Source organism: Paroedura picta, chromosome 4 (genome assembly GCF_049243985.1).
Source record: "Paroedura picta isolate Pp20150507F chromosome 4, Ppicta_v3.0, whole genome shotgun sequence".
NCBI classification, from domain to species: domain Eukaryota; kingdom Metazoa; phylum Chordata; class Lepidosauria; order Squamata; family Gekkonidae; genus Paroedura; species Paroedura picta.
In genome coordinates this window covers 42,143,774-42,170,686 of record NC_135372.1, presented here as the reverse complement: position 1 = coordinate 42,170,686, position 26,913 = coordinate 42,143,774, and the positions used below count along the sequence as shown (strand labels likewise).

General features: G+C 44.8%; 1 protein-coding gene across 6 annotated transcripts in view; it reads right to left on the bottom strand.

The window, feature by feature from the left end:
* Positions 1–1,310: 1,310 nt before the first annotated feature.
* Positions 1,311–26,913, bottom strand: part of C4H1orf21 (chromosome 4 C1orf21 homolog) — a 271,997-nt gene continuing 246,394 nt past the window's right edge. For all 6 annotated transcript variants that reach the window (XM_077332646.1, XM_077332647.1, XM_077332644.1 and 3 more), the window contains exons 5-6: positions 16,120–16,180; positions 1,311–2,319 (exon numbers count right to left, since the gene is read on the bottom strand). In XM_077332646.1, coding sequence (XP_077188761.1) covers positions 2,281–2,319; positions 16,120–16,180 — 100 coding nt within the window. In that variant the 3' untranslated portion in view covers positions 1,311–2,280. The remainder of the gene's footprint in view (positions 2,320–16,119; positions 16,181–26,913) is intronic.

The following is a 26,913-nucleotide window of genomic DNA, read 5'->3' as shown; positions in this document are numbered from 1 at the left end:
TGAGTCAAAAGATTCTTGCCATTCAAAATCTGTCAATGACCAACACCTGAAAAGCCAAGCAACCAACCTGACCCCTTCCTGTGCCTACCGGGTTTTGTGATTAGTGATTAACCTATGCAAAGATTCTCTTAATGTGGGTATTTGTGAGATAAGGTCTTGGTTTCCCAAAGGAGAAAAGGGGTGGCGGTGATTGCCCTTAGCACCTGCTCAGACTTCATCTTGTCCCAGGGGCCTCTACCTCCTTTTCCAGAGACTAATACAAGGCGAATCCACCCACTCTCTTGTTAATCATAAATAAATGCCCAGGGGAAAACTGGGATAATAGAATAAACCAGATAACAGGAAGAGGAAGGAATGTACAGACATAAGAGAAAGACTGAAAAGGTAAAATCAAATTAAATACAGAAGGGGAAGGGAATCCAGAGAGGATGAAGGATGAGAAGGGAGAGTGTGGATGGTATGATTCCCGAGTATATCATTTCTTACGGTTTATGGGGAGCTCTTATCTTAAGCCAGGGTGGTGGTTACCTTGTCCTTTAGAAGGCACCAAAATCACTCATCGGACAAACAACCCACAGATGGTCCTCTGAAAGCTTAGAGTATGCAGGCAATTATTTTGTGCTTTACAGCAGTTTATGCACCCTAGAATTCAGAATCGAAAGGCCTTCCCACTGCCCCGAAGAGATTGTTGGCAAAAGGGCTCAGTGATCCAAAGGCACAAACTGTGACACAAACTGAGGTTGCTCTCTGAACCAGCAAGTTGATAGCCCAGTGAGGAATTGGATACGTGGAAAGGCAGGGACATCAGAAGAGGACAGTTCCTCCAGCCCAAAACAGACAGAGGATCAGTGCAGAGAAGGCACAATGACACCTGTGGCCCCATGTTCTGATGTATCTTGGGGTAAGCCTCTGGAATTGAGCAGGCAATAGCTGAATATCTCAGAGTACCTCTAATTCAAGTTGATTGTCCCTTAATTCAACTTATGGAAACGAAGGACTTCCTGTGAACAATTATTAGCTTGTAAAAAATCTGAGTCTTAATTATGAGCATAAATTCTACAGTGATCAAAATGAGTATTTGCTTTTTTTTACGACAATGGGAAGATTTTTTAAAAATCCAGAGGGAAGTGTGTTTCCCCCCCCTTCTCTGATGGGTACACTCCCCCATAAAACAATTAAGACACAAAGGAATCTGTCATCAGACTTCTTCAAAAATAAACGCAAAGGTGCTTTTTCTTTTAAACCTTAGGATTATTTTACTCATGACAATATTTGTTAAAAATATTACATCTGCCTTTGAGAAGAGAGACTACCGTCTTTTTTTTTTAATGTGGAAAAATAAACTCTACAGACATCCCCAATAGGTACACAGGGGCTTTAAAATAACATCCTCTCCCAATTATAATTCCAAAGGGGTGCTTTGGTCTCCCTCCCCCCCTTTTTTTACCCAGTTATCCTTAAAACACTGGACTGTATGAATGGGTTTAAGACAAGAATACCTAAAAACAGTAAAATGTTTATTTTTCTTAGAAAAAAAAAACTGAGGGATTCAAACGGATTGCGATCACAACTTCCAAATGCGTTCAGCAAAGCCAATACTGCAAGCTTATTCCTTGACTGAAATACCTAGTAAAAGAAACTGCTTCTTTTAAAAAATACAGATTTCTGCTCCTGCGTCACCATATCCAGGACTTGTGTGCATGCTTTTTAACTGATCACTTTTTCCTAGCACAGAAACGACGTCTGTCATGGCGAAAGCATCCCATCTCCAAAGCTCTATATTGTCAGTAATAAGAATAACTCCACGGCCCCGTTTGGTTGGGGGTGTTCACAAACAGGGTGAATAGGAAGGTTGAGTTGCTCAGTTATGGAAGGTTTTTCATATTAACCACTACCGCAGTCAATAGAAAACAGGCCAACAGCCCAAGAGAAATCTACAGTGTCTCTCTCAGCTTGTATGTCAAATATTTGCTGTGTTTCTGGGGACCACAGGAAACGGAAAAACCTGCAACAAGTTCCAACTAGCAGCAGCAACAGCAGCAGCAGCAGCAGATGCAGTTCCGTACAAGGTGTTTTTCTTTTCCTTGAGCAATGTTCATTGTATGGTCATTGAGAAACACTGTCACTGAATGGAGCATACAATGTGGAAATGATCTTCTGTTTGTTTGTTTTGCTATATAGTGCTGTTCACTTGAGAAGACTTCTGAAAAAAAGATCTCGACTGGACTGTAATCTATTTACACAGCAGTAGCATTCCATTTCGGATCGGCAGAATTGGCACTATGTGATATCCTCTTCTTCTGAACAGTAATCGCGACCCTTCGGAGAAAAAAGAGAAACCAGTTAATATACAGAGGAGGAAAATCGAGGCTATATATTTAAAAAGAAAAGAAAAAGAGAACAATTTAGTTACATACAAGTTTACTTACTACTGGTAAGTAAGATACAACCCCATAGTGCATCCATCCATGAAAGGTAGCTAGCTCCATATATAGGAGAGGGAAATCCTGGGATTCAAACCCATTTCTCTAGATTATGCTTTGCTGTTCTTAGGCACTATACCTTGCTGGCTCTCTGGCCCAATTCTAAACTTATAAAGCTACATCAGCTACATATTTGGGGTTCCTGTGATACATTGCAAAAATGGCAAGAAAATGGTCTACATACTCACTTACTCAAAGAATACACATCAAGGTTTCATGTGGAGTATTTTTTCAAAAGGGATGCGTGCAAACCCCCTGGAATCTATTTACCTCCCTTACAGAAAAAGAAGCATTTGATTGCTGCCATGGAGCAATTTTGTTTGTTATAAATTTTGTTTGTTATAATTGTAAAATGGACTTGCCAGTTAAAATTATAATAAAAAAAACACTCCTAGGTGTGAAAACTTGGAAACTTGTTCTAATTGAGCACCTTCATTTCTCCGGACCAAAGGAAAAGATTTCTTGGTTTTAGAAAAAGACTATAACCATTGAACCATTGAGTATGATGGATCTGAAGTTCTTCAAATTTGCAATATTTTGAGAAATGATCTAAGCCAGCGGTTCCCAACACCTGGTCCAGGAACCGGTACTGGTTCGTGGATCAGTTGGTACCAGGCCACGGCTCCTCCTCCTCCTCCCCGGCTGCTGCCTCGGGGGCTGCCCTACCACTCTGCCGCCAGCAAACCTTTGGTGCTCTACAGCGACCGCCATGGCTGGGGCTCCCCCTCGGCGGGGCACTGTGCAGTTGCTGCTGGCAGCGCCCCCCAGTGGATGGCAGAAAGTCAGGGGTGCCGGCAGGAAAGCATGCAGAGTAGGGGCTCAGGTGGCAGTGGCGACATCCCTCGGCAAAAGACTACCCCCCCCCAGGGCCTCAGTAAAATTGTCAAGTGTTGACCAGTCCCCGGTGATAAAAAGGTTGGGGACCACTGATCTAAGTCTTCTCAGTCCAACCTGAGTGCAGGATGTAAGCATAGCATCATCAGCGTCAAGGAGTGGGGGTAGTGTCTCTGAAGATAAGTACAGAGGATTGAATTCTATTGAAGAAAGAGTAACTGCAAGATCACTGAGAGCCAGCTTGGTGTAGTGGTTAGGAGCACAGACTTCTAGTCCGGTGAGCCGGATTTGATTCCCCGCTCCTCTTCCACATGCAGCCATCTGGGTGACCTTGGGCTCACAACAGCACTGATAAGGTTGTTCTGACCGAGCAGTAATATCAGGGATCTCTTAGCCTCACCTACCTCACAGGGTGTCTGTTGTGGGGAGAGGAAAGGGAAGGCGATTGTAAGCCGCTTTGAGATTTCCTCTGGTAGAGAAAAGGAGCATATAAGAACCAACTCTTCTTCTTCCTCTTCTTCTAAAAAGAAATGGTGCTAAGAAACAACCTTGCTTCATTTCTCTATCAAGATGGAAGCACTCCATAAACTTTCCTTTTTTCCAAAGTAAACTTGAGTCACAAAAGATATATAAAGATTTTTTATTAGCCAGAGCAATCTTTTCTCAACTGAGAAAAGATTCAAAACATTCCAATTTTCTCCACAATCTGCTCCTGGGTATGGCGTCAAAAGCTTTTGTGAGATCTATGAATGTGACATACAGTTTACTTCTTGATGGGGATGTATATTTTTCAACTAAATGGTCTTAGTTCAAATCATGATCTTGTGGCACAAAGCCCTTTTTAACGCCAATTTGCTTCCACCCAAGGATATTATTAGAGATATAGATCTATTCTTCTAATTTGAGGTATATGAAATATACAATTTTTCCACTGATGAGAGAAGAGGGTGGTAGTTTGCTAGATCTGATTTGGGACTTTTCTTGAAGATGGGGATAATAATGGAGTGTTTCCAAATGGGAGTGAATCTGCCCCAAAAGGTTAATTTCAGTGAAACCTGAAGCTAAAAATGTAGTCCAACCCGCTGGATTAGCTTTGAACAAATTATCAGCCACTGATTCCAGATTTGAAGCCTTCCCCGAACATAACTGCTTAATCATGAAAATTACTTCTAGCTCAGCAACGGCGGGCCATGAGGGGAAGTCAACAGGAGTCAAATCACTTACAATCATTTAAAAAGAAGCCCCTCCATTGTCAAGTGATAGGATTATGCCCAGGAGTTTCATGACTTTAAACTCTCAGATGTCTCTTCACTCTAAATCCCTCAGCAGAGGGATGCAATTAATGTCTGTGGAGGAAAGAAGAGCTGAGCTTTTATAAACTGCTTTTTCCTCCCCAAAGGAGTCTAAAAGTGGTTTACAAACACCTTTCCCTTCTTCTACTCACAACAGACACTCTGAGAGGTAGATGGGGCTGAGAGAGCTCTTAGAGAACTGGTCTGTAATTACACATCAAAGAGAACTCTAACTAACACAAGGTCACCCACCCCAGCCCGGGGGCTGCCCATCTGCAAAATGGGTATATGTTTTATTTTGATCCCATCTTGATCCCTAATGGGAAGCCAAAGTAGCTTATCTCATTCTCTTTTCCTCCATATTATCTTCACAAAAACCCTGTGAGATAGGTTAGGCTGAGATCATGTGACTGGCCCAAGGTCATCCAGTGAGCTCCATAGCATGTGTGGAGATTTAAACCCAGGTCTCCCAGATCCCACACTAACCACTATACCACACTGGTTCTCGAATATTTTCTACTAGAAAATAAGCCGGCAAATCACCAGCAAATTACTACCCGCAGATTACAAGGCCCTGCGGGGGTCATAGGGCAAAAGGCAGTCCTTCAGATATGTGGGTCCCAGACTGCAAAGGGCCTTGAAGGTTAAAACTAGAACCTTGAACCTCACTTCACACATTTTTACAAGCCTGCTGCCTGCTCATACCTATGGCACCTCTTTGTCACACACTGACAGCCTGAAAGGGAAAAGAACAAACCCTTTTCCTGTTTGCAGAAGCTTCTTGGCCTGGTGCCCTAGATGCCATTGTTACTTGTCAAAGAAGATCACGTGAGTATCGACTGGAGAGGATCACTTCGACAGCACTTGGCGAAACTGAAAAGCCAGAGGTTTCTGGAAAGCCCCCCTCTTTCTTAATGCTAGGGGTGCTGCATTAGGGGCTAGATTCATTTCTGCCTTGCAAGAGTATCAGCATAAGCTGGAAGCCCCCCATTTGAATCTTGCCTCAGCTGTCAAGTCCCTTGGGACTGTAGACAAACCACTCGCCTCCCATGGAAGGTGGCATCATTGAGTGATAAGAAAGAAAGATTAATCTTCGGCTTGCTGTTGACAGGACCATACACTACAGGCGTTGAAAAATCTTACGAACACTAGCTGAGTTCACAGGGATATTTTAAATGGATAAATGAATTACCATGAGTCATGTTTACAACAGAGGGGTTATAGTATTCACATGTTAGTTTATAAGATGCTTTGGATAGGAATACTTGGTCCGTGTTAATCTCAGTCGCTCAAATCCTATGAATAAGTTCCATGTACACTGCGATTAAATGAATCTTGTGGCTCAGTGGAAGAGCCTCTGTTTTGCAGGCAGAAGGTCTCAGGTTAAATTCCCAGCTGAAAACAGATCATGTGGAAGACCTCTACCTGGGAGTTTGGAGAGTCGCCGCTAGGCTGAAAAGCCCATATTGAACCTGATGGACCAATTGATCCAGTATATGGCAACTTCATATGAATATGCATGCGCTAGCGCAGGGGTAGTCAACCTGTGGTCTTCCAGATGTCCATGGACTACAATTCCCATGAGCATTTGCTGGCAGGGGCTCATGGGAATTGTAGTCCATGGACATCTGGAGGACCACAAGTTGACTACCCCTGCGCTAGACGGTCCCTGCTGCTAAAAATTCCATTTGTGCAAAACCAGTGGTTTCCGACAAACCCTTGCACGAAAGGAAGAGGAAGCATGCTATGCAGCACAATCTGGCACGCACACAACTAATTCATAGGATCCAAGTCACTATACACAAGAGGTGGAAAGGGCTTCTTATTGGGGAACTGATCAGAGGAATGAAAGTTAAGACTGTTGTGGGCTAGATGCTGTGGGTGCTTTGGACTAATAGCACTGTCAGCCAGCATTGGCTGCCGCTGGAAGACCCTCTTCTGCCAGGGAAGGTACCTTGTACCAGAGGAAGGCACCATTGTTCATAGAACATGTCCATGGGTTCTAACCTCAAGAATGCTTAAAAAACCCCAACAACCCTGAAGACTTCCAGAGCCGTCCTAAACAGAATTACACCCTTCTCACTGACTTCAGTGGGCTTAGAAGGGTGTAACTCTGCTTCGGGTAGCCATGCTGGAGAAGCTTCCTAGATTTTCTAGGAACCAGTGCTGGTCCTCTTATTCTTCCTCTTGGCTGCCAGCCTCTCCCTTCCCCTTTCTTCCAATTACACGTTTGGCCCGAGAAGCAACAGAGCACGTTCAGCTGGGAAACGTCTTCAGGCTTAGGAGTCTTTTCTCCAGTGAATGGCCGCTGGTTGCAATTAAGGAGAAAGGAGAGAAAGGGTTGAGAGTCAAACCCTACACATATAACTGCACACTTGGGAAAGAGGGACTTTTCATCAACCGAAACACTGCCCTTTTCATCAACCCAAATATTAGGGTCACTTTTAAAGGGGCCACAGAGTCTGTGATTCTTAACTGGTTTAATAATCCTGCCCTTTGGAATTTCCTAAGCCCTTGCTCTACTTTTTAAGCATCTTGTCTGTCTGATTACTTTGTGTGGGCTGCAAGAGCACTCTCAAAAAAGGGAGAGTAGAGAATAAGAACAGGCATGCATGCGCACACACACGCAAAAGCTAAGAACTGAGCCCACGTCTTCCTGAAGCGTGACAAGCAACTCTTTGGCACAGCCAATCTCCGAAAGCAGCTACCATAGAGGAAAGGGGGGAAAGGATCATGGATGAACATATTACTTGAATTAAGATGCTAACATAATGCCACATTTGAATGAAGCATGGCATCATACACCTGTCACAACGATGTGCTTTCTCAGAAGTTTTTAACTTTTGTTTCAGAGAAAGGGCGTAAGTAACAAGCTCTGACCCAGGAGTTGCCAACCTTTTGGAGCCTATGACCACCTCTGAGATTCTAAGTCGGGGTAGTAAGTGCAGACACAAAATGGCTACCACAGGAGGCGGAGCAACAAACACAGGCATCCATGCAAAGGAAGCCCAAAAGCAAGCGGTGAAGAGGGGTAATTAAAACAAGCACACTGGGACAGAGGCCCACATTGGAAAATAAAACCAACAGTTGCCATGGAAATGGAATTATTTCAATCTGAACAATTCATTAGATCTCCAGATCTACATATCCCCATCTATTTTCTAAAAGCAATTGGTGGGCACCAGGAAAGGTAACAAGGAAGAGAGAGGAAAAATCCTCCAGATACCAGGCTCTTACTTAAAGTTGTCTAAGTTTCCAACTCTTGGTAACTTCCATACCGAAGGGATTAAAGCCTCTGGAATACATTTCCCATCCCAATGGTGGGCAGGAGGGCAACTATGCCAATGTCTGTTTAGGCCAAGCTTCTGCCTCTCCCCAAATACTACACATTTATCAGATACTTCCATGTTCACCATTAGATTCAAAGCTTATATTCACTCCTGGATATTGCAGGGGAAAGGTAGGGTCACAGCGGATCAATCATGCATGTTGCAGAGGAAAAATTTTAAAGCACCCAAAATCAAAATGTTAATCGAATTCAGTGGAGACGGGAGGGATTTATTGGGATTGGGAGTGGATAAAGTCCCGTGCAGACTTGACCATTGTGTAGGGCCTCAGAAGGTCTTCATTCAGCCCTCAGTGAGCCATACACTCCTAACTGATTTACATAACCCAAAGTGCCATGACAGGGATATTGTCTGAAGTTGCTATTCCTTGGTTTTAAACTCCGTTCTTAGCTGTAGGCTCTGCTTTTTATCAGTTCCCTGGTTATTTTGTGTGGGCAGCACCAGAATCCTAAGCACTTCAGCTTTTAATTAATTGGAAAAAAGAAAGAGAGAAAGAAGCAAAATTGAAATCAGTACAGCTTAACTTTCCAGGGTTAAAAATTTGAGAAGAATTTTAGAACAGGAATACTGCAGAGCAAGGAAAAGATGAGCCATCAATGGCTTAGCTCTGACCAGACCTACAAAAATGATGCCCAAATTATGCCAGACCTAACTGCAAATCAGATTACATCCAGCAAATCAGGATATGTTTCTTATGTACCCTTAAATGGCAGACAAGTAATATGAAGGAATGACTTGCATCTCAGATAATGTGACAGATATGTAGATGAATATTACCCTTGATATTTGTCACTTTGATACGTAAGAAATCTTGTCAGATTTTTGGGAAACTTATTTCCTTGATACTATTCCACAAACATTTTCATGCTGTCATGGGTTCAAGTGTCAAACTCTAACCTTTCTAAAATGGATAGAATCCCCCCTTCCCCCCAGGCGATTTTAAACAAAAGGTGATTTTATTTATTTAGAAAATGTGTATAACCACAATCTGCCAACTAAAACATTTAAAAAAGTCAATCCTCATTGATTTTTGAGATGTCAAGAGCAGAATATTTCTGTTAGTGTTTGTCTGGATTGTCTTTCCGGTTTTGCTAAGTTCTTAAAAAAAAAAGTTTTGGCATTATTTTTCTACCTCCTTGTGCCAAGCCAAAATATTTCTCTTTATCCAGGGCTTTTAATTCTAAATGGGAAAAAATTAATACAGATTTTTACTTGAAACCCAAGGAATGATTGGGGCAGAAGTGCCTCAATACAGGTACAAGCGTTGAGCCGAACATCCTCTCTTCCTTCCAGGTTCACTAGCTAAGGACTGTGGTCCTTCCAAAGCTCCTATGAGGATATCATGTGCATTTTAGAATATTATTGAAGGAGCAATTGTTTTCAAATGACAGGCTAATCAACAAACCCACACCTCAGGAATACAGAAGTTCTACAACAAAATGCCTCTTTTGTGCAGCTGAAAAGTCAAAGGGGCGATGTTTGGGGAGAAAAGTATGTACCTGAGGAAACACCGCACCTTCTACCATTTCATCACTTAACAATGGATCCTGATTTCTAGAAGGAATGCAAAAGAAGCAAAGAAGAAGATGGGTGGCCTGGTGCATTGAAAGTAACAGTGCCAAACTAACTCCTTTAGCTCTCACAAGCAAGGCTGGCTACATACAGAGAAATGTAAAATTGCTGCAAATTTTGAAGCCAGTGGAGGGGGAATCCCCTCCGGTCCAGGATTATACAACCTCGACAACCACTCTTCCCCAAGACAGAACCCAAACAAAAGCATATTCATTCACCTTTCCTGCAGCATGAGCAGCAAGAGATGCTTGGGCAGAGTCCTTCTTTATCTGAACTTGAGCTGCAAGCCAAGACACAAAATGTGGCAGTGACAGATAAGATTCTTCATCAAAGTGTTCTGACAAGTCTCTGCCATTATTCATGCACCACAAGTGGGGGGTTCAAGTGCCCTGTGCTCTGGGGTTTGTGGGGTGCATTGGGAAGCAGCTGACAGCCCATATGCCCTTGGCTTACTCGAACACACAGCTCTGGACTGATTCTGCGCTTACTTTGTTTTTTTTCCATTGTGGATCCTGCTGATTTCAGATCAATTTAAACTTGTGTCTTCCTCTATTCCACCCCCCCCCCCAACCCTCATTGAAACAGAAAGTGTTCTGCACTCGATTCGGAAAGCTTAGAGCGGGGAGGGGAGCCAAGCACAGCAGGAGTCTCTTTCTATTCTTGAACGGGGTGGGGTGGGGGAGGATTGGAGACAGCAGAGGAGGGGGAATAAATCCAAGAGGCAAATCTCTGCTAAGAGAAGTTAGGGCTTCTGGAGCGCAGTCACTTGAAGACAAACCTTGCAACCAGGAACCAGGAAGTCTTTGAACTGACACCCTGGCCAATCAGGGAAGACTGCTTTGCTACGGCATTGGAGGTATGAGGCAGCAAGTTAATTCGCAAAAAGCAGAGATCTTGACATTTACTGATGCTGCTTTTTGAAATATTGAGGGTTATATCCACTTCTGGATACCGCAGGGGAAACGTAGGGTCACCACAAATCAATCATGGATGTTGCAGAGGGAAAATTTAAAGTGCCCAAAATCAAAGTGGAAATCGAATTCAGTATAGACGGCAGGGATTTATTTGAGCTGACAGTGGGTAAAAAGCCCCGTGCAGACTACACTCCGGGTTAAAATTAGTTGCCAACCAGGGAAGCAAAACTTTGTATGGAAGATGGGTTTGCTTTCTATTTCCATTGCTGCACGTGGCACATTTCCTGTAAGATCTTACTGCGGGACTGGCCCAAGACGTTTTGATGACAGAGGCCCAAGCCTGCTATGTTAATCCTTTAGAAAGTTATCTTGTGTAAAATGAGGTAGAATTTCAAGCGCCTGAAGACGGATTCTGCTGTAGAACTTCTCTGTGGACTCTACTCCATGGGTCAGGTTGGTCTGTCAGTCTGCCACCCACAGCGGCACCCCAAACCTTGCTTCATGAGAGGGCTGTATCTACCCTTCAACTTTAAAAAGACAAAGCTGCATCCTGAGGCCGATTTATTCAGTTAGGAGAACTGTTGCCTGTGGTGACTCTCCGAGAATCCACAATATTTTATTCTCACGGCTGTGCTGTATCTCAGACCTACCGTTTCTGAAGATAATATTTATGCCTTGATTTCTAGGGTCAAGCTAATTACTTGTCCTTCTGACCCAGTCCTCTCCAATAGACCCTTGGGACTCATTTTTCAGACATAATTGGCACAATTATAATCGTCTCCATTCTCCACTGGGACACTTCCCTAGTGACTCTCTCTCTCTCTCTCTCTCTCTCTCTCTCTCCCCCCTGCTTTGGGGAGTCCTATTTAAAATAAACCTTTAAGCTATAAAATAAACCTTGGATAAAACTCTCCTTGATTACTTGGCTTTCTTTCATTTCCTTCTCATTGTATAGTCCTGTTACTTAATTTGGATTATGTCTTAATAGCAAGGCCCCGTTGCACATCAAGCCCAGGATAATAACACTGTCTGTGACAGGATATTAGATCCAAATTCTTCTGTCACATAAGATGAAGAAGGCAAGGGATTCTAAAGTGCCAGGTACACCTGACAGTAGCAGAAAAGAAAACACTAATGTCATGATTTGAGAAACCGAACCAAGGATTGTGGACATGCAATGTACTAAATAAACTGGGATTGGTAAACTGCAATATGTTAAATTTCTGTATTGGTTTCTTTTTCATAACAACTGGAGTCAGGAGGATACTGTGAACATATCCAAGTAGTGATATGTTACATCTGCTTTCCCTTTCCAACCTGAGAAACACCAATTTTTTAAAAATCCACTTTTGTGCCAACAAAATTTTTGTGCCAACAAAAGTGTCTCCATTTGGACTATTTGGGCGTTGTGGTGCTGAGTGGGTTAACTTATAACGATGCTCTGGTATCCTCCTAAATCAGTGTGTGTTCTCACAGCTTCTGTGGAAGCTCACTACACCTTTGCACTTGCCCTCCAAAAGAGTGGGGGTACACAGAGGTTGCAACTGAGTATAAACCTTGGTTAAGGCGCAAGCCAGGGAGCTTCAGCAGCATTTCGTATTTCTGATGTTTATTCTGAACCACTGAGCAAGAGAAGGGGGAGCTGGTTTTTGGATTCCACTTTTTACTACCCAAAGGTAGTAGCCTGTGTGTTTCTGAACAAAGTTCTTCATCACACGCAGAATCTAATTATCCTCATTTCCTCTCTACAGAAATACTATAGCAGATCTCTGAACGCTATGGAAGAATCATCCACAAAAAGTACTTATGGCCTTTATTCCTTGGTGGTATCCTCTGTTGTTTGTAGGAAGAGTCCTCCTGCTTCGTTTTGATTATGCCTTCCATTTAGAACAGACACAAACACTGCAAATGGCCGGGTTTGATTCCCAGCTCCTCCTCTACATGCAGCCAGCTGGGTGACCTTGGGCTTGCCACGGCACTGATAAAGCTGTTCTGACCGAGCAGTGATATCAGGGCTCTCTCAGCCTCACCCACCTCACTGGGTATCTGTTGCAGGGAGAGGAAAGGGAAGGTGAATGTAAGCCGCTTTGGGACTCCTTCGGGTAGAGAAAAGTGGCATATAAGAACCAACTCTTCTTCTTCTACTCTTCGTCTTTCATTCCGATGCGCACTTCACTTCTACGCACCAGTCTTGCAAGACAGTCTTTTTGCATTTCTACCATGGAAACAACCTGTCGGTAACGCTGAGTTTAGATTCATGGTTTTGTCGCAACGATGCCACTTATTGTTACTGCGGATTCATCAACAGTTTCAGCCCACTCAGCAGGTTTTTCTTTTTTTTTTAAAGAAACACAATAATGAGGAAAACAACACAACCCCCTTTGAACTAAACTGAAAGAGATGGAGCACCTCAAATAAGGCACGGGGGAAGGCTCAGCTGCAAACCACTCTCTGCCAATTCTGGTTTATAAAACGCAAACCAGATGTGATTTGATATCTGCTTTGAAATAAAGGACAGAGAAAGATCTGGACACACAACAGATAAAATGGAAACATTTCCCTAAGTAAGAGAATTCCGGACTCTTGGGAGGAATTCATAACCGATGCCCTGGAAACCACCAAAGATTGCATCTTCCCCAGAGAATATAAAAGGTCACACTCTCTCTAGCAGGATTCCTTCTCTCAATAAACTTGTCATTTTCTTGCCCTGAAAGAATTCTAGGACAAGTCAACATTCTCTTTTTCTGACTTTATGGGATGCTATTCACACTGCAAAGGGAAATGTCCTTTCCCACTCAGGTACACAGTACTGCTGCAAAACCAGAAGCTCCGTATAGCATGCACTTGTGTCACAGACCAATCTCAACAAATATTTTACCTGGAGTTAATCAATGGGGTCCAATTTTAATCGGTGGTGGTAGATTTTAATTAGCTGGGGTGCACAGTTAAAGGTGGAATGTTTCCCCTTCCCCTAGGCTCTTTTGAGTTTGTGTGCAACTCCATTTCACTTATTCTACTGCAAGTTCTCTTGCTTCCTTCAACGTCTTCAAAACACTGAACCAACTATCTTCCCTGTTTGCCAACAGCATTAATGATAATTATGGCTTTCAGCAATGGAAGAAGGCCAACACATGCAATTCAGAGCCAGCCACCTAAAGAGTGTGACCATAACGCAACATAATGCAAAGGGTGCTTAAAACTTATGCAATCCGTGGTCTTAGGCAAGCTATTCTACTCAATCATGGCATTAGCTATGGCCTATAAATTTTGCACTGACACGTATCAAAACTTTGATATTATTGTGGAATCTGAAATCCAGTGAGGACTGGAAGACTGGAATAAAAAACTAAGTGGGTTAGTTCAAATCCAAGTGTGAATTTCTTCATCTTAGCACCCGCTGGCTATAAGGATAATTCTGTTGTCTAGCCAGTTTTTTCTCTATCTCAGTCTTCTTCCTGTGGCTCTCATCGGTTAAGAGCAGTGGCCTCTAATCTGGAGAACTGGGTTTGATTCCCCATTCCTCCACATGCAGCCAGTTGGGTTACCTTAGGCCAATCACAGTTCTCTCAGAGCTCTCTCAGCCTCACCTGCCTCACAAAGTGCCTGCTGTGGGGAGAGGAAGGGTAGGCGATTGTACGCCACTTTGAGACTCCTTTGGGTGGTAAAAAGTGAGGTACAAAAAACAGTTCTCCTTCCTCTTTAGTCCTTTGGAACAGAAGCATGAGCTTTCCAGACTTCCTGCTCTTTCAAGCCACAACTTCTCCTATCCTCCTTTGCATGCTGTAGAACTGCTCAGCCACTGGCAGGCTGCTATCCTTCTGCCTGGACAAGGCTTCTCTGACATCAGGACAGCCCAGCCAATCACCACCTAAGCCTTCACTGTCACCAGAAAACTCCCTTTAACACATCCTTCGGCAGGTTTTACAACTGCAAAGATAGCCATGAAATGAAACACAGTCTGCTCTGATGTTTTATTTAGCCAATACGTTTTATTATTAGTAGAGACATTTGCAGTGGCAGCTGTAAGAATGAACCGGAATGCCCACTGAGCAAAATGCACAGAAGCTACTCTTCCATTAGAAAAGAGATTCATCTCCATTTTTGCGTGCTATCAAATCCCATGCAGCCCCCTCCTCCAGCTCAGTTGCTAAGCTGTCGCCTTGCATTAAAAGGCTTTCAAGCCTTGGAGTCGGCATGCCAGGAAGGCCGGGGTATAAACTGAATGATAAATAAAATAAAAAGTAAAGACCCTTACCTAAAAATGTGGAAATCCTTTGGCCAAAAATTAAAACACAAAATGCTCTCCCCAAATGCCTCCCTCTGGCATGCCTATCAACGCCATGTCTTGTGCCCCTAGATTTTTTAAAAAGCCTGTTCTAAAACCAGAAATAATTCATATTTACTGAATTGATTCCATGAAGATGAATACCTTGTGTGAAACCTTTGCCAATTAAGCTGGTGGTGACTGCAACTGGAATGTGAGCACCATGTCGTGTTTGTACAACACCCTCCCCCTCAGGGATATTTCCGTAATACTAACTTTAGTAAATGACATTAAAACTGGAAATTTTCAGAAAATCGTGGGAGAAAATATTTCAACCTCCTGGGATACTGGAACTGATTTAGAAGTCACCATTCTCCCCCCCCCACCCCCGATTTAAAAAGCAACAACATTCAAAGACAACCTAAAACTAATGAATTAGAATTTATCCAGAGGTTTCAATACCCACCTGCCGAAGTCCGAACAACGAAATGAGATTCACCCTTTCCTGGTGCCTTCTGCATGTTTTTAGAAAGTGGGGAGGATCATGTGCTGTTTTTGCCCACAAAATCTGCTTGGCTGTGCATATTTTTAAGAAGGTTACTTTGGCAGCATCTGCTGCCTGCCACAGCACTGGCAGCTGTCTGTGGCAGCCATCTTATCCCCGCACCCGCCCACTCTGAATCAGGATTCCAAAGGTGCTTGCAGGTTCAAAATGCTTGGGGATCACTGCTATAGAGCTATTATGAACAGTCTCTATTCTTTTCTCGGTTACACTTGAATTTTTACTCCAAATACATCTCACCCTGGTCTTTCCCGGGTTTCACGGACCTCAGACCCTGTATATATATATTTTTTCATAATCTCATTCGCACGTCCGCATGGTGAAGATGGATGCCCACTGCATCCATCTGCCATCTGCCACGAAAAGCTTATGATGGGACAAAACCCTGTTAGTTTGCGCTGTGTCATTAGATTCCTGCTTATTGTTGCTGCCACAGACTAACTCGGCAACCCCTCTGAATTTATCATCTTGTTTAGGTTCCACATTAAAAGGAGTTTTTTTGTGGCTGGTATAGACAAAGATTGTTTTATAGATAATGCATAAAATAACAGAAAATGTGTTTTTGCTGATTCATGTTTTCCTGCCCTTTTCCAGGGAGCCTTGTGCAGCTCTTAGGTTGGGCTTCGGACTTATGTTCAACTGCTTTTAACACTTGCGAAGCCATTTTGAAAGCTGATTCTGCAGAAAGACAGGACTTAATGGTTTTAAACGAGCAAATAAACGAGAACTCTCGCTGTGCAAGTAATATAACCCCATCGGATTCTTAATTCTCTTGGCACCGAGATTCACGTATCTCAATCGCTGGCGTTCCACAGCTGTCAATCTGGAAAAATTTGCAACACCGTTCTTACCTTTTCGATTTTCTCATCCAGCATTCTGAAAAATTCCTGTTGGCTTTCAGAGATGTGCATGCTGAAACACAAGAAGAACAGTGCATTGAGAGGCTCAGAGGTATTACAAATGGGTATTGCTCCTTAGATACCTGCAGCACTTGTGCCTAGCTTTAGGGCTGCCACTTACACAAGGGAGCAGAAAATCCCCTCTGCAGACTAGTGGTGCTTTTTTTGTCAGCAGTGCTGGCCAAAGAATCCAGTGATTAACAAGATCTCCTCCCCTAGGTCTGATGCACCAACCCAGCAACAAGAGTATGTCAGAATTGACAGGCCCATGACCCTCCCCATGTAAGTAACCTTGTAGTCCCGAAACCATAATCCTAAGCTCACTTTCTTGGGAGTAAGTGGCAATGAACACGGCATCTAAGTAAATATGCATGGGATTTGGCTACAATCCTAGGCACACCTATTTCTAAGTCACTATACACAGAGCTGCGCTGTAAGGTTGCAGTCTTATTCACTCTTCCTTGACACGAAGCTCTTGTTGCAATCAATGAGACTTAGTGCTGAATAAACATGCATGGCGGGCCGAGAGAATACAGCTGTAGGTCTCTCACCACCCCCATCCTTCCAGAGGAACTCACCGGGGCAAGAAACAAAATGGGAGATGGGAGCAGGCCTGACAGGGAGCTCTAAACTCTCCGGTTACTTGTGCCGCTCAGAGGCTGGAATAGAGAGCAGTGACAGCAGTAAAGCCAGACTAACAAATGGGGGAGGGCCAAGAAGGAAAAGTTGGCCCCATTTCCTCCATTCACTCTGCCCCACTCCTTCTCAACAATGTAAAAGGGATCAGGGGTAGCTGCAGGGATCTTTTTTCTTCAGGCCTACAGACTGATGCAGGCGGCATCCAATGAAGCTGCTGGGCAGGAGATTTAGGACAGGCAAAAGGAAACCCTTCTTTACACAGCAAATGATTAAGATGTGGAATTCGCTGCCCGAGGATCTAGTGATGGCCACAGGAACTGACAGCTTTAGAAGGGGGTTAGATAGATTCATGGAGGATAGGTCAACCAGCAGCTAAGAGCTATGATTACTAAATCGAACCTCCATGTTCAGAGGCAGTCAACCCCTGAATCCCGTAGCCAGGAGTCAACATTGGGGGAAGGCCTCAGCCTCTCTACCCTTTTGTTGTCCGTCCAGGGGAAGTGGTGGCTGTTGCATTAGACAAGATGCTGGACTAGATGGACCCCAGCAAGGTCTGATCCAGCAGGGCTGTTCTTATGGTAGGTAGTGGAAGAAGAAGAATATGATAGCACGGAGAAAGGAAAATGGACATTCATGGGGTGACAGTGGTGTTGGCAGACAAAAAAGGAGCCTGGATGCTATCACAGCTACAAAGCTCATTGGCCTCTGAGCCATACTTTTTACCTATCCAAGTGCAGTTTTAATCTATCCCCAGTGAAACATCCAAGCCCACAGCAGCTTGTAATATGTTGAGAACTCAAAATAAACCTCACCAGCCACAACATGTGGAATTTAGTGTTCATGGGCATCCATCTGTGGCTTGGGCCCCGCCTATCTGAGGGACCGCTTGCCTCTTTATGCCCCCGCAGGGCTCTCCGCTATCTGGGTGCTAATCTCCTGGAATTCCCTGGCCCTAAGGAAGTCTCAACCTGGGCCAGGCCTTTTTGGTTCTGACCCCAACATGGTGGAGTGAGTTCCCGGGAGAGCTGAGGGCCCTGACGGAGTTACCGGAGATCCACAGGGCCTGTAAAATGGAGCTCTTTCGCAGTAAAATGGAGCTCTTAGGAACAATGGGGCACTTCCTCAGGCTATGTGGTAGCATCTAGCATACCCCGCCCTGTGTGTGTGTGTAGACAGCTGAGGGGATGGGGGGGGGGAGGATCTTGTCAATCTTGTTTTTATCTTTTTAGCTAATGTTCTGTTTTGTTTATGGAATGGGTTTTTTATGCTGTTTTGTATTGCAATCCGCCATGAGTCTTCGGAGAATGGCAGTTTAAAAATCTAATAAATAAAGATAAACATGAGCAACTGAGACTAGGCATATTCACACAGAGAAAACTTTAGTGATGGAACTTGGCTAGTGGGAGGTTGAAACCATAACCTGTATTTTGAAAAAGGCCTCTCCCTCAAAGGCAAAACAGGGACTGTGATTTAGTAGGAGAAAGTACCAGGAAAAACAGTCCTTTCCCGGGTAATCAGCAGGCAATGGGGCTTAGGTATCACAGGGCTGCAGTCTGGTAAGACTAAAAAAAATTTCCCCCTTAAAACTCTGTTGGGATGAGGAAGGAGCCGGGTGGAGAGACATGTATGTGCCTGTGTAGAAATGTAGTGAGTCTACAAAGCTTCCGTAGCACAAATCAGCAAGACAGCAAAGCTACTGCAATTTACCCTCAAAGGCCCTTCTGTAGAGCTCAGATTCAGCACAGTAACTCTTTACATTACGCTCATTCGAAATCTCCAGTACCCATTGACATTTCCCAGGTTTTCCTACTCTCGTTCCCCCCCTCCCCTTCTCTCAAGGCAGAAGGTCAGATAATTTACTCCCATTAACTCCAGCATACCGTGGGGCCCAGGTCAGTGAGACTGTGTTTCACAGTCGTGTGCAGGATTGGAAAAAGAAAATACTATTATTAGTTGTTGGCAAAGTGCTGTCAGTGCGTTTGTGTGGTACGGGAGGCAAGATGACAGACGCTGCCCCAGGGGAGCTTAAGAGGCAAATACACACAGTTAAGGTCAAAGGCTTTGACAAAGTCAGAGGACACAGAAAACTGAGCGGGTGTGTTCTGGACCTGCGTGTGAGTGAGTATGTAAGAGAGAGAGAGAGAGCAAGCTATTACATGGCCTAGTCCAGGGGTAGTCAAACTGCGGCCCTCCAGATGTCCATGGACTACAATTCCCATGAGCCCCTGCCAGGGGCTCATGGGAATTGTAGTCCATGGACATCTGGAGGGCCGCAGTCTGACTACCCCTGGACTAGTCATAAAATTCACAGGAAAAAATAAACTTGTTTTTAAAGGTTGTCCGGAATATGTGAAAACCTGAACTTGAGAATCAGGGGAAGCAAGGTACCAAATGACAGAGACTTTGTAGGGCTGCATGCTGCTTTTTCCCCACCCACCTTCATGCATCATGAACACACAATGTCATCTCTCTAATTTTTCCTTCTGCCTTTGGAAAAAACAAATAAATTAGGTACCACTCAAAAACGTGCGTTCTTATGCCACTCGGGATGCACAGGCTGCTGTAATTCAATACAGAGCACAGAAAGAAAGGGCAGAATGGGGCACCAGGCATAAAATTCAGCTTCCATAAAATATTGACTTTGAAAAAAAAAAGGCAAGTTTCTAGTCCTTGTTTTTTACAGATATGATTGAAAGTGCCTGCTAAGACATCAGCAGCAGCTACAGAGTTCCCGGTGGACCACAGGCTTCCAACACAGCTCCTATTCCTTTCCTTGATACCTGATGTAAATGACACAAAAGAGAGATACAGACTGTTTCCGCACTGGGAACTTCGCTGCCCTGGCTCCCGTGTGGGAGCACAAATCCAGGGCAGACGAGGTGCACCGGGCCAAATGCTACCCTGTGCGGGAGCAGGAAAAGGCGGGGCAATCTGCCCTGACTCAAACTCTAGCCTGCAGCCTGGCATGAAGCCTCCAGTGAGGAAACGGTTACAGAAGTAAACAACACAATATGTTATTTCACTCAGCTATACTAGGTTACCCATGTTCCATGCAGCCCCCAACAGCTGCAGGGATATGCTTGTTTTTGGGGTTTTTTTTAAGGAGAGTCCAAAGGGGCTCAGAATGGCACCACAGGGAAGGAGTACTCCTGCCTCCCCCCTGAGCAGATTATTTGCACGAAATCTGCATTGGAGATAGTTTCTTTGCTGATTTTTATTTATTATTTTATTATTCAATTTATTGCCCACCACTCCCAGTTACTCGCTGGTTCGAAGCAGGTTACAATGTTTAGAAACCCCACCATAAAAAACATTTATTATTATTATTATTATTATTATTATTATTATTGTATTTATACCCCGCCTCCTCCTGAAGGCTCGAGGCGGCTTACATAACCCCGTCCCCTAAAACCATAAAATAATAATAAGATCCAATAAATTTACAATAGTGGCAACAACGATGGCTTAATCTACTCATTTGGTCTCCACATCCTCAACTACAGGAGGGGGGATGATACTCTCTACCGCCAGTTTGTGAGGGGGGGGGGCTGATCTTCTTACTGCCCGGCCTCAGCTATAAGCCTGGCGGAAGAGCTCCGTCTTACAGGCCCTGCGGAATGCTGGTAATTCCCGCAGGGCCCTCAGCTCTTCTGGGAGCTCATTCCACCAGATTTAAAAATCCCACTTCCTCAAAAACCCCAGTGGCATTTGTTGTTTTATGTGGAACAGCAAAATTAGTGAAATAATTCTTTCCCCATACAGTCCGTGTTAGAATATGCAGTATTTGTACTGTGCATCATTGAACAGAATATATAAAGAATATCCTACAGGGAGCATCAGAGGAGACATGCAGTTAGCATATGTAGAGCAGGAACTACCTGGTATTTTTAAAATAATCTCCCCCTGTGTCCTGGTTGGCTCAAGTGGAGACTCCTGTTTGAGCACACTTCCTCGTTGTTTGCCTTCCAATGAAGAGGAACAGTAAGACTGTTAGGGCTTTCTCTCCTCTCTCTCTCTTTACAAAGTTGTTTCATTTCTCAATAAAGCTATTTCTTCTTTAAGCAGCTAGTGCTTTGTACTTTTGCATATTTAAACTCTGCCCCCCCACCCCCCAAAAAAGGAGTTCCCTGTAGATGTTGTGCGTCTGTGGGAAACATGTGCTAACCAGTATATAAGCAAGTGAAAGAACGTATCATGTAGTTTGCCTCACAGTTACAAATGAAAGATAGAAAATAGAAAGCATGTCACGAAATCCAGCAAGCCTTTCTGAGCAGGGAATATGGATTGTCTAGGTTCCAAATTTCAGAGCTTTCACAACTCAGCATAGGGAACAGACCTTCTGCACCAGAGGTGGATAAACTTTGGCTCTCCAGATGCATGCTGGTAGGGGATCATGGGAATTGTAGTCTGGAGGGCCACAGTATGGCCACCCCTGCTCAGTGAGCTTTCGAGTGCAAGGCATGAGCTTTCGAGTACAAGCACTCTAAATAGTCTGACGAAGAGCGCTTTCACTCGAAAAGCTCACGCCCTGAATAAATCTTTGTCTTAAAGGTGCCACTGGACTCTGATTTTATTGAAGACTATTGTAGTAGATGACTGACTGTTGAATCAGCCTCTCACAATGTGATTATTTAGGTCCAATCCTAGAAGTGGGGATGTGAGTTCATTTAAAGATGCAAATTTGTACAGGAAGATATTATTTCCAGATAATTGACTGCATTTATATCCTGCCTTTCTTCCCAGCACGGACCCCAAGTGTCTTATATTGTTCTCCACTCCTACATTTTATACTAACAACAACCCTGTGGGGCAGGACATAGGCTAAGAGAGTGACTAAGGCAAACTTCCATGGCAGAGGCAGCGTGAGGATTCATACCTAGGGTCTCTCAGATCCAAGTGCGACACCCCAAGTGTCACACCACACTGGCTCTCAAATGGTAAGCCAAACAACAACAAAAACCAGAGGCAGGGAAATAATGATAGAAAAACCCAATTTGCTAAATGATTTTAAGGCCTGTTTCATACAACATTACTCTTTTATTACTTCTGTACAACCAGTATACATTTTCTTTTTGTGTGTGTGTGTGTGTGTGTGTGTGTGTGTGTGAGGGAGAGGGAGAGGGAGGGAGGGAGAGAGAGAGAGAGAGAGAGAGAGAGAGAGAGAGAGAGAGAATGATCCTTGCCCTGAGGAACCAATGCAAAGAAGGGAGAAGCTGAGACAAAGCAAAAGGGGGATGAATGTGAGTAACTGCTGTCACATACTGAAGCTTCCTCCTCATAAATTCCATGTGGAAAACGGTTAGTTCAAACAAGGCTTGTCTGTGCCCCGAGCCAGTCCTCTCCATGATCACAGCTGGCCTTTTAAAAATTCTGCCGGGTGCTAACCTTCCATCATGAGGGACTGAACTGGAAGGAGTCAACAATTTGAAGAGGCAAAGGTGGTTTAAGAAGCCTGCAAGGACTCTTCAAGAAGGGGCATCAACTTGACGGCCAGGGGCAGCAAAATGACAGCCATAGCGATGCGGTCCCTAACCTCCCCTAGATCATGATATATGCCGACCAGGAGAGAAATGGTTCTGTTACGCCATTTCTAAAAGGTGATGCAGCAATTTAATTTTGTAGCTGCTGACGGTGTGCTTGACATGCAGAGAGCATGAGAGACAGCCAAAACTGTCAGACAGCCTGTCTGCCCTATAATGCTGTCCAAGGTGGCTGGAATTCAGCATTTGAAGTTCAGCTCTGCCTCGTCTGGGCTCTAGATGCCAATACAATGGCATTTGCACACATAAAAAAGAGCCAGCTTGGTATAGTGGTTACGTTTGATTCCCCGCTCCTCCACATGTAGCCGGCTTGGTGACCCTGGGCTCATCTTAGCCCTGATAGGGCTGTCTTCATGGAGTAGTTCTGTCAGAGCTCTCTCAGCCCCGCCTATCTCACAGGGTGTCCATTGTGGGGATTGGAAGGGAAGGCGATTGTAAGTCGCTTTGAGACTCCTTCAAGTGGTGAAAAACAGGGTATAAAAACTAACCTCCCCCTCCTTCTTAGTTTTCAGGAAAATCAGACAAGACGATCCCTGCAGTTGACTAACATTCAAAAAAGTTTAAGAACTCATTTGTAAAGCTAATTACCTCCCAATACTCAAGGCTATTGACTACTATATCTCCCCAACTATTTAAGTAATTTTATTTACTAAACAAGGTGAGGCTGGGAAAACAAAAGTACAAAATTAAGAAAAAAAGTACATCTTATTTAGTTGCTACTTCTTAAATCCCATTTTCCTCCAAGGAGCTCAAAAAAACATACATAGTTTCCCCCTCTTAAATCTCACTCCCATAATAACACCGGGATGTAGGCTAGGTTGAAAATGCATGACTGGCCCAAGCTCAACCAGTGAACCTCATAACTGAGTGGAGATTTGAAAAGGAGTCTCTCCCAAGCCCAGTCCAATATTGTAGCCTTTTGTCTGTGAAGTAACCCCTGAGATATTCTTCAGGCTTCAAGGAAGCTCATAAATAATGCCAACTGGCCAAGACTTCCTGCTGTACCCCTGGAAGCTTACAGGGTGCGTGGCATCACCAATAAAATAAAATACTTGTTGAATAAGAAGCTTGTTTCATTTTTGAGTGTGCAGTACCTTGCCTGAGCAAAACTTCCACGGTGGAAAGCAGCAACTCTTCTCAGGGGAAATGGTCTCTGTGATTTGGATATCACTTGTATCTTTGGCAGATATCCAGGTCCCACCAGGAAGTTGGCACTTCTAGCAAGACCTGAGAATATATTTCCCCAGGGTCAGAAATGGCTGCCAGGGCAAAGGGGAGCTGGGGAGAAAGGAATCGTACAGGCTGTGGATAGTCCTTGCACTGGATCCAGGTGTAATAGCTCACGGCTAGGGATGCCAGCCTCCAGGTGGAACCTGGGGATCCCCTGGAATTATAGCTCATCTCCACACCACAGTTTCCCTGGAGAAAATGGCTGTTTTGGAGGGTTGACTCTTTGGCACTAGAAACAGTCCTCTTCTGGTTGAATATCTGAATTTCTTTGCTTGCAACAACCTTCCCTCAACCATTTTCTGCTAGCGGGGCTCTGAGAAGAAATTGTAAAAGGGGGGAAATGGCAGAAGCCAATGGAAGAGTGCAGCAGATTCAGTTCTTCCTTCCTATTCCCTTTTCATTATGTGCGGATTCAACAAGGCCATCACAGACAGACAGATGAACAGAAAGCCATTGTGTCCTCCTGACTCCTCCCTGGGTTAGTTAAAATATATGTACACACATACTAGCAGAAAATCCAATTGCAAAAAAAAAATACAATGGGCTTTAGCTCCCCCACACATGCGGGCCAGCTCTGCCAAGGCCTTGCAACTCTGGGGCGGGGCTGCTTGGGGCCAAAGAGGAGCACCAGCAGGGTGTTCCTGCCTCCCACCCCAGACCTGGCTCCACCGAGGCCTTGCAAGGTCACATGGGACTGCTTGGAGCCAAGGGGGGAACGCTGCTGGGGGGGTTTCACCTCCCTTCACAGCGCCAAAGCTGGGGCTCATTCCCCTCCCCCCTCCCCAGGCTGGCCTCCATATGCAGGCAGAGGGGCAGGCAGCAGCGAGGTCTCGCAGCGCAGCAACCCCCTCCCTCCCAGGCCCTCCTCCCTGCACCCCCTTGGTGGCCAGCCGCCACCCGTGGAGCCAAGGCCGGGACCCGCTCCCCCTCCCTCCCAGCTCCCACCTGCTGGCTGCCCAGACTCATGCCTTGGATTGTGGTGCTCCTGCCTCTACCACATGGTGGTGAGACCAGGGCTGGCCCCCTCCCTCCCAGGCCCTAATCACTGGCTGGGCAACTGCCCTCCCCTCTGGCCATGATCCCAGGCCCCGTCCCCCCAGCTTGCTCTGGCTGGCTTATCTGTTACCGTCAGCTCAGTAGAATAGGCTGGCACTTCTTCCACATATAAGAAACTGGAAGGGGAAATTGGCCGTTCATATATATACAGAGAGAGAGAGAGAGAGAGAGATCCCTTCTAACTGGAGGAACTGCTTCAGGGCTTTGGAGTAACTTGGGGTTATGGTAACCCTGGCTGAGAATGACTGCCCTAGCCGTGACATCAGACTGGTACAAAAGCTTATCAGTACATTTGGTTTCTGGAACAGCAGTGGCTCAGACATGACAGCATTTAGATTTTTATCACAGAGTTGAGTTGTGCTGTGGAGACAAATGTAACAACACTGGCATTCTCTCTTTGCACGAACATGAACGTTTGCCAAACGGAGTAAAATAAATCCTTTAGGTTACAGAGTGTTTGAAACAACATTCAGACCAATATATACACAGTAAGTAGGCTTCTGTCCCACCCCGACTTGGATAGCCCAGGCAAGGTCAGTGCCATCAGATCTCAGAAGCTAAACAGGGTTCGCATGGGATCAAATTAATTGAAAAGAAATTCCGTCTAAACATCCTGGAAAAGTTTCTGACAGTTAGAGCGGTTTCTCAGTGGAACAGGCTTCCTCAGGAGGTGGTGGGTTCTCCATCTTTGGAAATTTTTAAACAGAGGCTGGAAAGCCATCTGACAGAGAGGCTGTGGTCAAGGGGGTGGCAGGTTACAGTGGATGAGCGATAGGGTTGTGAGTGTCCTGCATAGTGCAGGGAGTTAGACAAGATGACCCAGGAGGTCCCTTCCAACTCTATGATTCTATGGGAGACTACCAAGGAAGTCCACAGTCGCAGGCAGTGGCAAACCAGTTCTGTACGCTGTGCAAACCTTACAGGTTATCCCAAACTTGATGGTACTTTCCACCCCCAACTGAGCTGCCCACAAGACTAGCACGGCCTGTGAGATACAAGCCAGCCGACGTCCAAGTATAAATATAGCTATTAAATCAGAATGTAAAGTGTCGATCGGAGGCAACATCTATTCCACAGCACAGCGAGGCATACAAACAACTATTCTGAGGGGGAAAATAGTCCAATTGTATAACTCGGTTCTTTTCCCAGCTTCCTGTATAGCCAGGGGGCAGAGACTGAGTAACTCCCTAAGGATACAGTCAGTCACTTTGTGGTATTACTTCAAAAAAGTTTAGCTGACAGAAGATCAATTGCGGTCTCTTTCAGCTGAAGGTTGGGATCCTGCCCAAAACCTCTACTCGTGGAAGAATTTTAATCAGCAGAGTGAGACATCACTACCTCGCCTCCCACTGCAGACCAATATGCCCCCAAATGTTAGATCTGGGGGGGGGCAGCAGATCCCAGAAACATGACGGGGAATCATAGAATCATAGAGTTGGAAGGGGCCATACAGGCCATCTAGTCCAACCCCCTGCTCAATGCAAGATCAGCCCTAAGCATCCTAAAGCATCCAAGAAAAGTGTGTATCCAACCTTTGCTTGAAGACTGCCAGTGAGGGGGAGCTCACCACCTCCTTAGGCAGCCTATTCCACTGCTGAACTACTCTGACTGTGAAAATTCCTTTCCTGATACAAGTACAACTATATAGTTCTTTGGGTAGTTTAAACCCATTACTGCATGTCCTTTCCTCTGCAGCCAATGGGAGCAGCATCCTGCCCTCCTCCAAATGACAACCTTTCAAATACTTAAAGAGGGCTATCATGTCCCCTCTCAACCTCCTTTTCTCCAGGCTGAACATTCCCAAGTTCAGCCTATCTTCATAGGGCTTGGTCCCTTGGCCCCAGATCATCCTCGTCGCTCTCCTCTGTACCCTTTCAATTTTATCTACGTCCTTCTTGAAGTGAAGCCTCCAGAACTGCACACAGTACTCCAGGTGTGGTCTGACCAGTGCCGTATACAATGGGAACAAGAGGTCTGCTGTGATAAGGGGAACTGCCAGAAATCAATCTCTCCCCAGCAAAAGAAAAATTACAAGCAAGGTCCAACTTGATCATTCAGTAACAGTGTGGATAACTTCAGATCTACCATTTTACGCTCGGCCTGTTAAGCTCCCACTGGGGGCTGGTTCAGACAATTTTCTCCAACGCATGGGTAAAGGATCAAGATCACAATGTCCTGCACAGCCATTAACAGGCATGAGGTTTACGTGGAATCAAAATCCAACACGAATTGTACGGTGGGTGCTGATGAGGCAGCTTGAACTTGAGGCATGTTGGATTTC